General features: G+C 28.3%; 2 protein-coding genes across 2 annotated transcripts in view; one reads left to right on the forward strand and one right to left on the reverse strand.

Annotated features, from left to right (window-relative positions):
* Positions 1 to 8,943, forward strand: part of dom (domino helicase) — a 70,876-nt gene extending 61,933 nt beyond the window's left edge. Inside the window, exons 12-13 of the mRNA XM_075308998.1 lie at positions 1,261 to 4,542; positions 7,366 to 8,943. Of these exons, the coding sequence (XP_075165113.1) occupies positions 1,261 to 4,542; positions 7,366 to 7,854 (3,771 nt within the window). The 3' untranslated portion in view covers positions 7,855 to 8,943. The remainder of the gene's footprint in view (positions 1 to 1,260; positions 4,543 to 7,365) is intronic.
* Positions 8,944 to 13,973: 5,030 nt separating this feature from the next.
* On the reverse strand, positions 13,974 to 14,582 carry LOC142237626 (uncharacterized). Its single transcript, XM_075309000.1, has one exon. It carries the CDS (start codon positions 14,485 to 14,487, stop codon positions 14,158 to 14,160), a length of 330 nt encoding a protein of 109 aa, XP_075165115.1. The 5' UTR covers positions 14,488 to 14,582; the 3' UTR covers positions 13,974 to 14,157.
* Positions 14,583 to 16,079: the final 1,497 nt, after the last annotated feature.

A 16,079-nucleotide genomic window follows, 5' to 3' on the forward strand; every position in this document is an offset into this window, starting at 1 on the left:
AAATTTTGTCAAAATTTTATATCTATAGAAAATTTGGTCAAAATTTTATTTCTATAGAAAATGTCAAAATTTTCTATGGAAAATTTTGTCAAAATTTTATTTCTATAGAAAATTTTGTCAAAATTGTTCTCAAAATTTAATTTCCATAGAAAATTTACTTAAAATTTTATTTCTATTGAAAATTTTCTCAAAATTATATTTCTATAGAAAATTTTGTCAAAATTGTATTTCTCTCCTTAGTAAGGGAGAAATATTTTTCGGTAGATTTCGACTCGGAATCACCTGAGTCGTCTAGCTCTTGGTGTCCGTCAGTCAATGTGTTGGTTCGTAGGATTGCGGTCGCACTACTTACTAACCAATTTTGATGAAATTTCGTACACGGTGCTTTTTTATGGCACAAGGACGAAGGATATTGAATTTTAATAAAATCGGATAACATTTAGATGTATGGTATGTACCGTCCGATTTCGACAAATGTGTTCACATTACCGTTTTTACTAACCGATCATAGTCAAATGTGACACAAAGTAATCTAATTCACCAAATTTCATGTGTGCAAAATTTCATCGGAATAGGTAGATATAGATATAGATATATAGATATAGCTCCCTCGCCCGATTTTATTCAAATTTAGCTAAAATATCCTTATTTGCTAACCGATCTTACACAAAGTTGCCACAGTGTAATATCTTCTTAGTATAAACTAAGTTTGCAAAAAATCATAGAAATCGTTTCAGATTTATATATAAGTCACATATATACGTATTGCCCGATTTTCCCAAATTTGGTCATAATAAACTTATTTATTAACCGATTTTGCTCAAAGCTGGCACAAATATTAATTTTCAAAAAAGTCGAAAATCGACTTTTCGCCTATTCGATTTGACTTTTTTTTTTGTCAAAAAAGTCGACGTTTTTATCATCTTTAAATTTATCGTGACTTGACTTGATGCGTGCCTTTTAGTCGCTGAAGAACTCGGAAAAGGGTTTATGAAGGTTTTTTACACAAATTCGCTTACGCACATTCACAAAAAATCCCTACTCGCACCACTAGAAGCGCAATAAGTCAAATCTGAATGGAGGTTCATACTGGATCTATACAGATTATCGATATATTTACTCTACAGCTATGTAGAATCTCTGGAATAATTTACTTAATTTTGTAAAAAAATTATATCGGGCGGGGATATAGACATTTTGTATATTTACCACAATTCCATTTCTAATTTAATCGATATCTATTTTCCCCTCCTACTCTAGATGTGGTGTCCACCCACACCTCCCCAGGATAATGATGATATCTACATTGATTATTCGCTCACTTTTATGTACGATATTGAACCAATGCCAGAGACAGAACTACCACCGGTCTATGTTAAAAAAGAATATAAACGTTCCCGTTCGGATGCTGGTTTTCTAATGGATGGTAATAAGAGACCAGCGAAAATGCGTCGCGAAGAAATGTTCTGTGCTCCACGCTCTCTCTTTGATCGTCCATCGGCAGCTATAGCCAGAATAAGACGTGATCTAAAGAATCAACGTTATCGTGGTAATTTTAAGCCAAATGTACAAATACCAGGCTTGAAGCCACAAATGCCCCAAAAACCCCTTACCGAACCCGAAGGCGTGGCCGAATGGTGTATATACGAAGATATTGCCATACTACATGTTCTGGTGAATCTACAGGGTTTACCCTGCAATCTCATGCTATTGTCTCCTGGTCACACACCCAACTGGGATTTAGTGGCGGAGATAGTAAACACTTTCTCTAAGACATATAGATCGCCAAAACAATGTAGATGGCGCTATGAGGCCATTATACAACCGCGTGAGGAGGGCAAACTGGTGGACAGTCCCAAGAAACAAAAGAAACTAAAGGCCAATTTGAAAACGGAATATCTCAAGAGTCCATTGCGTTGTCTAAGAACAACACAGCTGTATGCAAATGACAATAATGCTTCGTTTACGAAGATAATGCGAACACGTTTCGATTGCATTAAGACGGCCTATTTGAAGAAGGCCCCTGCACCCAAGCGTCATTTCAATACGCCCAGTTTAATGAATCCCAAACATATGGAAGTATTACAGGAATTTGGCATAGTAAATTATGATCAACCCATGTCACCACAGAATATAGCCATTATGAGAGCGAATAAAATACGAGAGAAGCAAAGGTCACAGTGTCCACCACCTCCGCCGCCGGCAGCAACTGCAACGGCATCATCTGCCCAGGCTAGTGGCCAAGTACAGACACAGACACAGGGAGGGACATGCTGCGTCACTACCCAATCGGGAGTTAATGTTGTCCAACAACAAAGTGGTCAGGGTAGCACTCATTTGCAGGAGTTGGTACAACATCAACAAACTCAGCAACAGCAGCAAGTACAGGTGGCCACACCCAATCCTCCTGGCTTACATACACAACAGTTACAAATTCATCAGTTGTCCTCTGGCCAATCAACGTCAGGTCAACAGCAAACCACTACGGCCATCGTTCTGCAACCTGGACAACAATTGCAACAGCAGACTGTGGTCAGTGGTTCTGTAAATCAGGCAACACAACAACATTTAATTCGACAACATGGAAGCACAACAGCTACTCAAATTGTTAAGGCGATTGTTGGCTCAGGTCAGACAGGATTGCTGACAACGGGTCAGGTTCAACAACTGCATCAACAATCTCAAGGTGCACAGAGTTCCACAGGACAGAGCCAACATGTCCAGCTACAACAACAGAACAGTGGCGGTGGTGGTAATATGGTTGCACCTCCTTTATCTGTGTCCGTGGTCTTAACCCAGCCCGTCCAAACCATATCGTCCACAGTGCAAAATCAAACGACGCACAATTCCCAGGTAGCTTCCTCATCGGCCCAGATAGTTTCTCTTTCGCCTCAGACAATAGTTTCGAGTTCAGCTCAGGTGGGAAGCATTGTTCAAACCCAGTCTTTGCCTCAAGTGGTTTCGGTGTCCCAATTGGCCACAGTGGGAACGGTATTGACGACATCGAGTGGTATGCAACAACCTGCCACGGTGGCTGCTCTCAACACATCCGCCCTAAGAGCCCAAAGAATTGTGGCTGCCTCTGGTGGAGCCACACTTCAAGATGTTGTCCTGCAACAGAGATCTGCTGGCAATCCAAGCCCTACCATAGTATCCATGTCGAGTTTGGGGACGAATGTGGCACAATCTCCCATACAAGCAACTCAATTCCAATTGGCTTCTATGCCCTCGGGAACTCAACAAGTGGTAACTAAAGGTATAAGGGTAAGTTCCTTGCAGCAAGGTCAGAAAATTGCAGCAGGAAATGTTTCCGGTAGCAATACACAAGGGCAAGGTCAGGCCGCCCACATACAATTATACCGACAAAGGCAACAATTGAAGGTATTGCAAGCGGCCGCAAGCGGACAGCAAGGACAACAAACAGTGGTGCAAACGGCTTCGGGTCAAACTGCTCTGGTCAATGCCCAAGGTACAATAATTCAGGGAAGTCTCATGCAAACCACATCGGGCCCTGTACAGGTGGTCCAAGGTCAAAAAGTAACAGTGGCTACATCAAATGTGGCTGTAACAACACCAAGTGCCACAGGGGTTGTGACTACAGTGGCCAATCAAATGCACCCCCAGCAAGTTCAACAGACCCGGACCCAATTTATCAAACAAGTATCGGCATCCGGCAAACAGACTATTGCCCGTCAGGTGGGTGAGAGCGATATGTTGTTGGTTAAGCGGCAAATGATTTCGGCAGCGGCTCAACAAAAGGCAGCACAAGTCATACAACAAGGTGGACAAATTTACACCACCTCTGCGCAGGGTATAACACTGCAGCAAGCTTCCCCATCCAATACGGCACAGCAACAACAGCAACAGGGTCAGCAAGGACAACAACAAACCACACAAGTAGTGCAACAGGTGACGCCACAACAAATCGCCACATTGGTAAAGACATCCGGATCGACAGTATCCTCTGGAAGTGGAGGACAAAGTGGCGTAACCGTGAATACTGGAGGTGGCCAGCAACAACAGCAAACACAAAACACTGTCAATATGGCTTTGTCTCAACTCAAGCCGGGTGGTCAAATCAAAGTAACCATGGCCAATCAATCGCAAATGCGGCAATTGCACATGCAACAACAACAATTGGCAATGCCACGAAAAATTTCCCGTATGACTCAAATACAAGCTGCCCAGGCAGCAGCCGCTGCCAATCAGCAACAGCAGAATACTACCATCACCCAATCTGGGGGTCAATTGCAACAGCAACAACAACAGCAGCAACAGGGTGGACAAAAACAGGGTCAGGTATCATCTGGTGCCGCAACATCTTCCGGATCGGGTGGTGGTGGTGTACAAACTCAATTGGTCCATATACAAAATACCAAGTCGCTATCCAGTTCGGTTACTGTTCAACAAATTCAGCAGGTCATGCGTCAAGGTCAACAGGGTACATTAGCCACGACGGGATTTGTTTTGGGTAAAACCAGCGTGGGCCGTGTCATACCAGTTTCGGTGGCCTCACAACCGAATCAACGTCAAACCATACAGGTAAGATGATAAACATTCAATTACACACACACACACACACAATGAAATCTGTCAAAATGGGATATTGGGGAAAACCGTGAGACGTTTGCTATGTTATCACATCAAAATTAACCTCTCATAGCGTACACCTCCCAAATGTGGACACAATTTAGGCGACCATGAAAATCTTCTTCTGAGAGGTTTCACTACAGTATTTCAATGAGCTGAGGAATCCCAGAGCCCAAATTAGGTTTCTAAGCGCTTTTCATATTTTGAGCTTTGCTCTCCAGATGATTTTAAGCTCAGTCTTGCCTGAGTCTTGGTCTGCCTTTCAGAATAAATCCAGATGGGTTCCTATTCAAATGATTTCTTAAATGGAACTCTCTTATCCATTTCATTTGCATTTCAGTTTTGCTTTTGAGCACAGCATTATCTACAAAATTGGGCAACATTTTCTATAGAAATAAAATTTTGCAAAAATTTTCTTTAGAAATGAAATTTTGTAAAAATTTTATATAGAACTAACATTTTGACAAAATTTTCTATAGAGCTAAAATTTTGGCAAAATTTTCTATAGGAATAAAATTTTTAAAATTTTTTCTATAGAAATAAAATTTTTACAATTTTTTCTATAGAAATAAAATTTTGCAAAAATTTTCTATAGAAATAAAAAATGACAAAATTTTGTATAGAAAAAAAAATTGACAAAATTTTCTATAGATATAAAATTTTGACAAATTTTTCAAATTAGATTTCTAAGCGCTTTTCATATTTTGAGCTTTGTTCTCCACATGATTTCAAGCTCGGTCTTGCCTATTAGTCTTGATCTGCCTTTCAGGATAAATCCAGAGGGGTTCCTATTCAAATGATTTCTGAGAATGGAGCTTTCTTATCCATGTCCTAGCAAGCCTCACCTTTGCATTTTTGTTTTGCTTTTGAGCATTTCATTATCTACAAAATTAGGCAACATTTTCTATATATTTGACAAAATTTTTTTATAGAAATAAAATTTTGCAAAAATTTTCTATAGAGATAAACTTTTGTATAAATTTTCTATAGAAAGAAAATTTTGAGAAAATTTTCTATAGAAATAAAATTTTGCAAAAATTTCCTATAGGAATAAAATTTTGCAAAAATTTTCTATAGAAATAAAATTTTGCAAAAATTTTCTATGGAAATAAAATTTTGACAAAATTTTCTATAGAAATAAAAAATTTGACAAAATTTTCTATAGAAATAAAATTTCGACAAAATTTTCTATAGAAATAAAATTTTGACAAAATTTTCTATAGAAATAAAATTTTCCAAAATTTTTCTATAGAAATACAATTTTGACAAAATTTTTTTTCAATAGAAATTTTCTATAGAAATAAAATTTTGGGAAAATTTTCTATAGAAATAAAATGTTGACAAAATTTTCTATAGAAATAAAAGTTTGGGAAAATTTTCTATAAAAATAAAAGTTTGGGAAAATTTTCTATAGAAATAAAATTTTGCATAAATTTCCTATAGAAATAAAATTTTGCAAAATTTTCTATAGAAATACAATTTTCCAAAAATTTTCTAAAAAAATAATATTTTGACAAAATTTTCTATAGAAATAACATTTTGACAAAATTTTCTATAGAAATAAAATGTTGACAAAATTTTCTATAGAAATAAAATTTCGACAAAAATTTTTATAGAAATAAAATTTTGGGAAAATTTTCTATAGAAATAAAATTCTGGAAAATTTTTTCTATAGAAATAAAATTTTGCAAAAATTTTCTATAGAAATAAAATGTTGACAAAATTTTCTATAGAAATAAAAGTTTGGGAAAATTTTCTATAAAAATAAAAGTTTGGGAAAATTTTCTATAGAAATAAAATTTTGCATAAATTTCCTATAGAAATAAAATTTTGCAAAATTTTCTATAGAAATACAATTTTCCAAAAATTTTCTAAAAAAATAATATTTTGACAAAATTTTCTATAGAAATAACATTTTGACAAAATTTTCTATAGAAATAAAATGTTGACAAAATTTTCTATAGAAATAAAATTTCGACAAAAATTTTTATAGAAATAAAATTTTGGGAAAATTTTCTATAGAAATAAAATTCTGGAAAATTTTTTCTATAGAAATAAAATTTTGCAAAAATTTTCTATAGAAATAAAATGTTGACAAAATTTTCTATAGAAATAAAATTTTGACAAAATTTTCTATAGAAATAAAATTTTGACAAAATTTTCTATACAAATAAAATTTTGACAATATTTTCTATAGAAATAAAATTCTGGAAAAATTTTTCTATAGAAATAAAATTCTGGAAAAATTTTTGTATAGAAATAAAATTCTGGAAAATTTTTTCTATAGAAATAAAATTTTGCAAAAATTCTCTATAGAAATAAAATGTTGACAAAATAGAAATAAAATTCTGACAATATTTTCTATAGAAATAAAATTTTGACAAAATTTTCTATAGAAATAAAATTCTGACAATATTTTCTATAGAAATAAAATTTTGACAAAATTTTCTATAGAAATAAAATTTTGAAAAAATTTTTTATAGAAATAAAATTTTGGGAAAATTTTCTATAGAAATAAAATTTTGACAAAATTTTCTATAGAAATAAAATTTTGACAAAATTTTCTATAGAAATAAAATTTTGACAAAATTTTCTATAGAAATAAAATTTTGTGAAAATTTCTATAGAAATAAAATTTTGTGAACATTTTTTACAGAAATATAATTTTCTATAGAAATAAAATATTGGCAAAATTTCCTAAGAAATAACATTTTGACAACATTTTCTATTATATTCACTCCAATGACAATTGCTGTTTTTTCTGTTTTTCCTCAGGTGGTTTCTGCTGCCTCAGCACAAGCTCTTACCGCTGGTAATCTAAGGGCACATGTTGCAAGTGGACAAAATATAGCCGGTACTATTAAAGTAGCCACATCCGGTGGATCACAATCGCAAACGCAACAGGCCATAATAACAGCCATACAGCAGCAACAACAAAATCAACGACAAAATGCTAGTCCTGTAAGATTACAAACAGCTGGTGGAAATTTGGTGGCTGTAGTGCAACAACAACAATCATTGCAACAGCAGCAGCAGCAGCAACAACAAACACAAAATGTTGTGGTCAGTTCAACAACGGGAGGTGTAAATGTATCCAATGCTACACAAGCGGAAATAATGACCATAACACAAACATCAGCGGGTACAACCTTAACAACGGCCAGCCAGCAACAACAAATGAATACAAGCCAACAAACAACACCGCAACAAGTGCGGACATTGGTCAAAAAGAAGATCATGCAAATACGTAGTGAAAAGGAATAAATTTCTCATTAGAAATAAAAATGAAGCAAAATACAGAACACAGACAAAGAAAATTAAAAAAAAAATTAAAAATTCGATCTCTCCAAAAAAACAAAAAAATCTCCCTTTTCAAGTAAAATGAATTAAAAAAAATCTTAAGGAGATTGTCTCTAAGATAAAAGTTGTTGACATTGTCCACAAAGGGATTATTGAAAACAACACAAAAAACGTAATTTCAAGTATTATTCGTTTTAAATAAAAAACAAAGAAAAACAAAAAGAATTAAATAGGTTTTAACACACACACACATGTAATAATAATCTCCTTCTCCTCCGCCTCCCTCTACCATTCGTTTTCTCCCCCCTAAGCGATCTATTGTTAGTTGTGAAGTTACGAGTTTGAGCTCTGTGTATAAAGAATTTTTGCTATAACATACAAAAAAAAAAAAATAATTTACTAACAACTGAATCTAGTTTTAAGTATGATGTAATAAATTAGTTTATCCATTTAATGATCCATGTATCTATAGCCACATCGTTACGTTATAAGTAGCTTAGATTTTATGTATACTTCTTTCCATTCATCAGATTATGGTATAAATTATAGGTCTTTTTTATTGGTTAATTTTAATTGATAAATTTTTCTTTTAACGAAGAGAACAAATCCCAAAAAAAAAAAGAATAATTAGGATGAAAACTTTTGTTTTTATTTTTTTTTCTTCTTCATATAATTGAACTCTTGTGTAATTTATAAAACAAAATTTTGTCTATTATTTTTTGTGTTAATTCTTTACAATTATATTTATCCAATTTAATTTTCTAAAGACATACAGTACTGTTTTAAATTATTAACCAAAAGAACAAAAGGAAACAGTTATTTTATTATTATTTTTTTTTAATCTATGAATTTTAGTATTTAGTATTAAACAAAAGAAAGCAAAAGAAACATTTACTTAAACTAACAATAATGTGTCCCACTTATAATGTAGGAAACAACAAAACATGGGTATTCTACATTGTACAATGTAAATTACTTAAATTAAATAACTTAAAAAAAAAAAACATAAAACTAAATAAAATAAAATTATATTCAAAAAGAAAAATAAAGAAATTTGTGTATATAAATCCGTATATATGGGAACAGGACTATACTGTCTCTGCAATTATGGAATTATGTCTTCTGGCAATCTTGAAAATTTTCCATAAAAATAAAATTTTGACAAAATTATCTATAGAAATAAAATTTTGACAAAATTTTCTATAGAAATAACATTTTGACAAAATTTTCTATAGAAATAAAATTTTGACAAAATTTCCTATAGAAATTAAATTTTGACAAAATTTTCTATAGAAATAAAGTTTTGACAAAATTTCCTATAGAAATAAAATTTTGACAAAATTTTCTATATAAATAAAATTTTGACAAAATATTCTGTAGAAATAAAATTTTAACAAAATATTCTATAGAAATAGAATTTTTACAATATTTTCTATAGAAATAAAATTTTGACAAAGTATTCTATAGAAATAAAATTTTGATAAAATTTTCTATAGAAATAAAATTTTGACAAAATTTTCTACAGAAATAAAAATTTGACATAATTTTCTATAGAAATAAAATGTTGACAAAATTTTCTATAAAAATAAAATTTTGAAAAAAATTTTCTATAGAAATAGAATTTTGACAATATATTCTATATAATTAAATTTTTGACAAAATTTTCTATAGAAATAAATTTTTTGACAAAATTTTTTATAGAAATAAAATTTTGACAAAATTTTCTATAGAAATAAAATATTGAGAAATTTTTCTATAGAATAAAATGTTCACGAAATTTTCTATGGAAATATACTGACAAAATTTTCGATAGGAATAAAATTTTTTTCTATAGAAATGTAATTTTTACAATATTTCCTATATAATTAAAATTTTGACAATAGTTCCTATTTTGACAAAAAAAATGATTTTTTCGTTTGGTAGGTTTTTGGTAAAATTTTCAACAAATTTTGGTAGATTATTTTTGACTCGAGTGGCAACCGTGCTCCCAAAGCAAAATTTCACGCGAAACGGAGTAAAACTTTGGCCTCTGCCGTCATATGAGTATAAATCGAGCTAAAAATATATATGGGCGCTATATATAAATCTGAACCGATTTCACAAATTATGCCCACTACACAGACACTATCAATTGTACTCCTCGTGCAAAATTTAAATAAAATCAGGGTAAAACTCTGGCTTATGGTGTCATATAAGTATATTTCGGGAAAACGATATATGTGGGAGCTATATATAATTCTGAACCCATTAATTCCAAAATCAATAAGATTCTATTCTGACCCAAAAAATATACTTGTGCCAAATTTTCACAAAAATGTGTTCACAGACAAACAGAGGGACGCACATGTCTAGATCGACACAGGGTCCAGCTCTGAGCATTATTGCCAAAGACACCATGTGTATCCCGTCTCCTTCTAGGTGTTACAAACATATGCACTAACTTATAATATCTTGTGGCGAATTTTCCCAATAGATGGGGTTAGTTATCGATTTCTAGGTGTCCAAAAGTCGATCTTTCTCAAATTTGAAACCTCGAAAAGTCGTCGTTTTAATTCTCATTGCAATTTCTTAAAGACAATGTCTTGTAATGTAAATGGATAAAGATCTTTTACTTATTAAATACCTGCTTACATTCCACTTGTCATCAAGAGAAAAAAATTTGACCCAGCAACCAATTTAAAAAATTCAAAAACAAAAATCAGGTTGCCTTTGAAAAAAAAAATCAATATCATTCAAATATAAATTTTTATCGACTACAACCAACATATTCGTGATATATTTTTAAACATATATATTTTTTTTTAATAAATTTACAATGGAAAAATCTGCAAATCCCTTCTTCCTATATCTAAACGATTGTCGTCAAGATGAGGAAAATCTTAATTTGGACCCAATTACATTGGCAAAATTGGCTGGAGAAAATTGGCGACAAATGACGTTGAAGGACAAGAACATCTATAAGGATATGGCAAAGAGAAATAAAATGGAAAATAATGAAATGGTTGAAGCCTCCGGAAGACGAAGGAGAAGGCGTTCACAACAATCCGAAAGTAAGTCGGCAGAAATGAACAAACCAGGACGTCGCCGCCGTAGGTCTACCAGCAGCAAGAAATCAAGAACTTCAAGATCCCGAAGCCGATCCCGTCGAAGCTAAAGAGCGGAGACATTTTTGTACAATAAAAGGATCATAAAAATTATTCGATTGAATTTGTCATTCCTAATCAAAAAATTTTTCTATTCCAAAATCTTTTTTTTGTCGAAATTTTTTATCCGAAAAAATGCAATAAATATTTTTAAAAACAATTTTTATAAATTTTTTGATAAGTATTTCGTGAAAATCTTTTCCTTGAAAAACGTACAATATTTTTCGTAGAAATTTTGCTCAATTGGTATCACGGTTGCCAAAATTTGAAGAAAATTTTACTAAAAGTATACCAAATTAAAAAAAAACGTTTAAAAGTTTTTCACAATTTTATTTGTATAGAAAATTTTGTGAAATTTTTTATTTCTATAAAAGATTTTTGCAAAATTTTATTTCTATAGAAAATGTCTGCAAAATTTTATTTCTAAAGAAAATGTTCGCTAAATTCTATTTCTATCGCAAATTTTTATTTCTATAAAAAAATTTCTGCAAAATTTTATTTCTATAGAAAATTTTGTCAAAATTTTATATCTATAGAAAATTTTGTCAAATGTTTATATCGTAAAATTTTGTCAAAATGTTATTTCTACAGAAAATGTCAACATTTTATTTCTATAGAAATTTTTTTCAACATTTTATTCCTATAGAAAGTTTTGCGAAAAAATAGAAAATTTTTTCAAAATTTTATTTTTATAGAAAATTCTGTTAGTGTTATTTCTATAAAAAATTGTCAAAATTTTATTTCTATAAAAAATTGTAAAAATTTATTCTATAGAAAATGCGAACATTTCATTTCTATAGATAATTTTGTCAAAATTTTAATTCTATAGAAAGTTTTGCGAAAATTTTATTTCTATAGAAAATTTTGTCAACATTTTATTTATACATAAAATTTTTTGAAAATGTTATTTCTATAGAAAATTTTGTCAAAATTTTATTTCTAAGGAAATTTTGTGAAAATTTGATTTCGATAGAAAATTTTGTCAAAATTTTATTTCTATAGAAAATTTTGTCAAAATTTTGGTTCTATAGAAAATTTTGTGAAATTTTTATTGGTATAGAAAATTTTGTGAAATTTTATTTCGTTAGAAAATTTTGTCAAAAATTTACTTCGATAGAAAATGTTGTCAAAATTTTATTTGGATAGAAAATTTTGTCAAAATTTTATTTCGTTAGAAAATTTTGTCAAAATTTTATTTCGATAGAAAATTTTGTCAAAATTTTTCTATTGAAAATTTTGTCAAAATGTTATTTCTTTAGAAAATTTTGCCAAAATTTTATTTCTATAGAAAATTTTGTCAAAATTTTATTTCTATAGAAAATTTTGCCAAAATTTTATTTTTATAGAAAATTTTGCCAAAATTTTATTTCTATAGAAAATTTTGCCAAAATTTTATTTCTATAGAAAATTTTGTCAAAATTTTATTTCTATAGAAAATTGTGCCAAATTTTATTTTTATAGAAAATTTTGCCAAAATTTTATTTCTATAGAAAATTTTGTCAACATTTTATTTCTATAGAAAATTTTGTCAAAATTTTATTTCTATAGAAAATTTTGTCAAAATTCTATTTCTATGGAAAATTTTGTCAAAATATTGTTTCTATAGAAAATTTTGCCAACATTTTATTTCTATAGGAAATTTTGTCAAAATATCATTTCGATAGAAAATTTTATCAAAATTTTATTTCGATAGACAATTTTGTCAAAATTTTATTTCTATAGAAAATTTTGTCAAAATTTTATTTCTATAGAAAATTTTGTCAAAATTTTATTTCTATAGAAAATTTTGTCAAAATTTTATTTCTATAGAAAATTTTGTCAAAATTTTATTTCTATAGAAAATTTTGTCAAAATTTTATTTCTATAGAAAATTTTGTGAGAATTTTATTTCTATAGAAAATTTTGTGAATCTTTTATTTCTATCGAAAATTTTGCCAAAATTTTATTTCTATAGAAAATTGTCAAAATTTTATTTCTGTAGAAAATTATCAAAATTTTATCTCGATAGAAAGTTTTGTCAAAGTTTTATTTCGATAGAAAATTTTGTCAAAATTTTATTTCTATGGAAAATGTTGTCAACATTTTATTTCTATAGAAAATTTTGTCAAAATTTTATTTCTATAAAAAATTTTATTTCTATAGAAAATTTTGTCAAAATTTTATTTCGTTAGAAAATTTTGTCAAAATTTTATTTCTATAGAAAATGTTGTCAATATTTTATTTCTATAGAAAATGTTGTCAAAAATTTATTTCTATAGAAAATTTTGTCAAAATTTTATTTCTATAGAAAATTTTGCCAAAATTTTATTTCTATAGAAAATTTTGTGAAATTTTTATTTCTATATTCTATTTTATTTCTATAGAAAATTTTATTTCTATAGAAAGTTTTGCGAAAATTTTATTTCTATAGAAAATTTTGTCAAAATTTTATTTCTATAAAAAATTTTGTCAAAATTTTATTTCTATAGAAAATTTTGTCAAAATTTTATTTCGTTAGAAAATTTTGTCAAAATTTTATTTCTATAAAAAATTTTGTCAAAATTTTATTTCTATAGAAAATTTTGTCAAAATTTTATTTCGTTAGAAAATTTTGTCAAAATTTTATTTCGTTAGAAAATTGTGTCAAAATTTTATTTCTATAGAAAATTTTGTCGAAATTTTATTTCTATAGCAAATTTTGTCAAAATTTCATTTCTTTAGAAAATTGTGTCAAAATTTTATTTCTATAGAAAATTTGGTCAAAATTTTATTTCTATAGAAAATTTTTTAAAAATTTTATTTCGATAGAAAATTTTGCCAAAATTTTATATCGATAGACCCCAGCTATTTTCTGTCCACTTTTTATCGCCCTATGATAACAATTGGATAAATTTTCTAGAAATAAAATTTGTAGGTTTTTTAAAAAACTTTTTCACGAAACGCCCATTAAAAAATTAATAATTGTTTATAAAAAATTATTTTTTTAAATTTATATAAAAAATTTGGATAAAAAAATTTCGAAAAAAAAAAAATTCGAAAAAATTGACAATTTGTTTAAGACGTGTTCTTTAGTATACATGCAAAAAAAATCATTTATACAATTTTTATGATCCATTAATTTTTATTACCAAAATTTCCCAACTCTTTAACTTCGACGGGATCGGCTTCGGGATCTGGAACTTGCAGATTTCCGGCTGCTACGTCGGCGACGTCTAGGTTTTCCCATTTCTGCCGACTTACTTGCAGATTGTTGTGAACGCCTTCTTCTTCGTCTTCCGGAAGCATCAACCATTTCATTCTTTTCCATTTTATTTTGCATCGCCATATCCTGATAGATTTTCTGTTCCTTTAACGTCATTTTCCGCCAATTTTCTCCAGCTATTTTTGCCAAGGTTATTGCATCCAAATTACGATTTTCCTCCTCTTGACGACAATCGTTTATATATAGGAAAAATGGATTTGAAGATTTTTCCATCGCGTTAAATAGATTTTAAATTTATTAGGAAAAAAATAAAAATTATCACAAATATGTTGTAACCGATAAAAAATTTAAATTCGAATGATACTTATATTGAAATTGAAAAGCAAAAAAAAATTTTGAATTTTTTAAATTGGTTGCTGGGTTCAATTTTTTTCTTTTGATGACAAGTGTAAAGTAAGCAAGTATTTAATAAGCAATTGTCGATTCGAAGGGATCCTAAAAAAAATTTTGTAGAAATAAAATTTTGCAAAAATTTTCTATAGAAATACAATTTTGCTAAAATGATCTATAGAAATAAAAGCTTGACAAAACCTTTCTACAGAAATAAAATTTTGACAAAATTTTTCTATATAAATAAAATTTTGACAACAAACGTTTTCAAACAATTTTTAAAATAACTACAAAAATATAATCGAAAACTTAAAAAAAGTTTTTTTTTGTTTTTTTAAATTTGGCAGATTTGTGGCAAAATTTTCTTCAAATTTCATATCCAACTAACAGGTTCTTCAATTTTTTATAAAAATAAAATTTTAACAAAATTTTCTGTAGAAATAAATTTTTGACAAAATTTGCTATAGAAATAAAATTTTGACAAAATCTTTCTACAGAAATAAAATTTTGACAAAACCTTTCTATAGAAATAAAATTTTAATAAAATCTTTCTACTGAAATAAAATTTTGACAAAAACTTTCTATAGAAATAAAATTTTTATAGAAATAAAATGTTGACCAAATTTTCTAAGAAATAATATTTTGGCAAAATTTCTATAGAAATAAAACTTTGAAATTTTGATTTCTATACAAATAAAATTTTGACAAAATTTTCTATAGAAATAAAATTTTGAAGAAATTTTCTATAAAAATTAAATTTTGTCAAAAAATTCTATAGAAATAAAATTTTGCAAAAATTTTCTACAGAAATACAATTTTGCAAAAATTTTCTATAGAAATAAAATTTTGACAAATTTTTCTATAGAAATAAAATTTTGAAAAATTTTTCTATAGAAATAAAATGTTGACAAAATTTTCTATAGAAATAAAATTTTGACACATTTTTCTATATAAATAACATTTTGAAACAAACTTTTTCCAACAATTTTTAAAATAACTACAAAAATATGTTCGAAAACTAAAGAAAATGATATTTTTAAATTTGGTAGATTTGTGGTAAAATTTTCTTCAAATTTCATATAATTTATATTCCTCTCCAACTAACAGGTTCTTCAATTTTTTATAAAAATAAAATTTTGACAAAATTTTCTATAGAAATAACATTTTGACAACATTTTCTATAGAAATAAAATTTTTACAAAATTTTATATAGAAATAAAATTTTGACAAAATTTTCTATAGAAATAAAATTTTCTATAAAAATAAAATTTTGACAAATTTTTCTATAGAAATAAAATGTTGACAAAATTTTCTATAGAAATAAAATTTTGACACATTTTTCTATAGAAATAAAATGTTGACAAAATTTTTTATAGAAATAACATTTTGAAAAAATTTTCTATATAAATAAAATTTTGAAACAAACATTTTCAAAAAATTTTTAAAATAACTACAAAAATATGATCGAAAACTTA

Source organism: Haematobia irritans, chromosome 5 (genome assembly GCF_050003625.1).
Source record: "Haematobia irritans isolate KBUSLIRL chromosome 5, ASM5000362v1, whole genome shotgun sequence".
NCBI lineage: Eukaryota > Metazoa > Arthropoda > Insecta > Diptera > Muscidae > Haematobia > Haematobia irritans.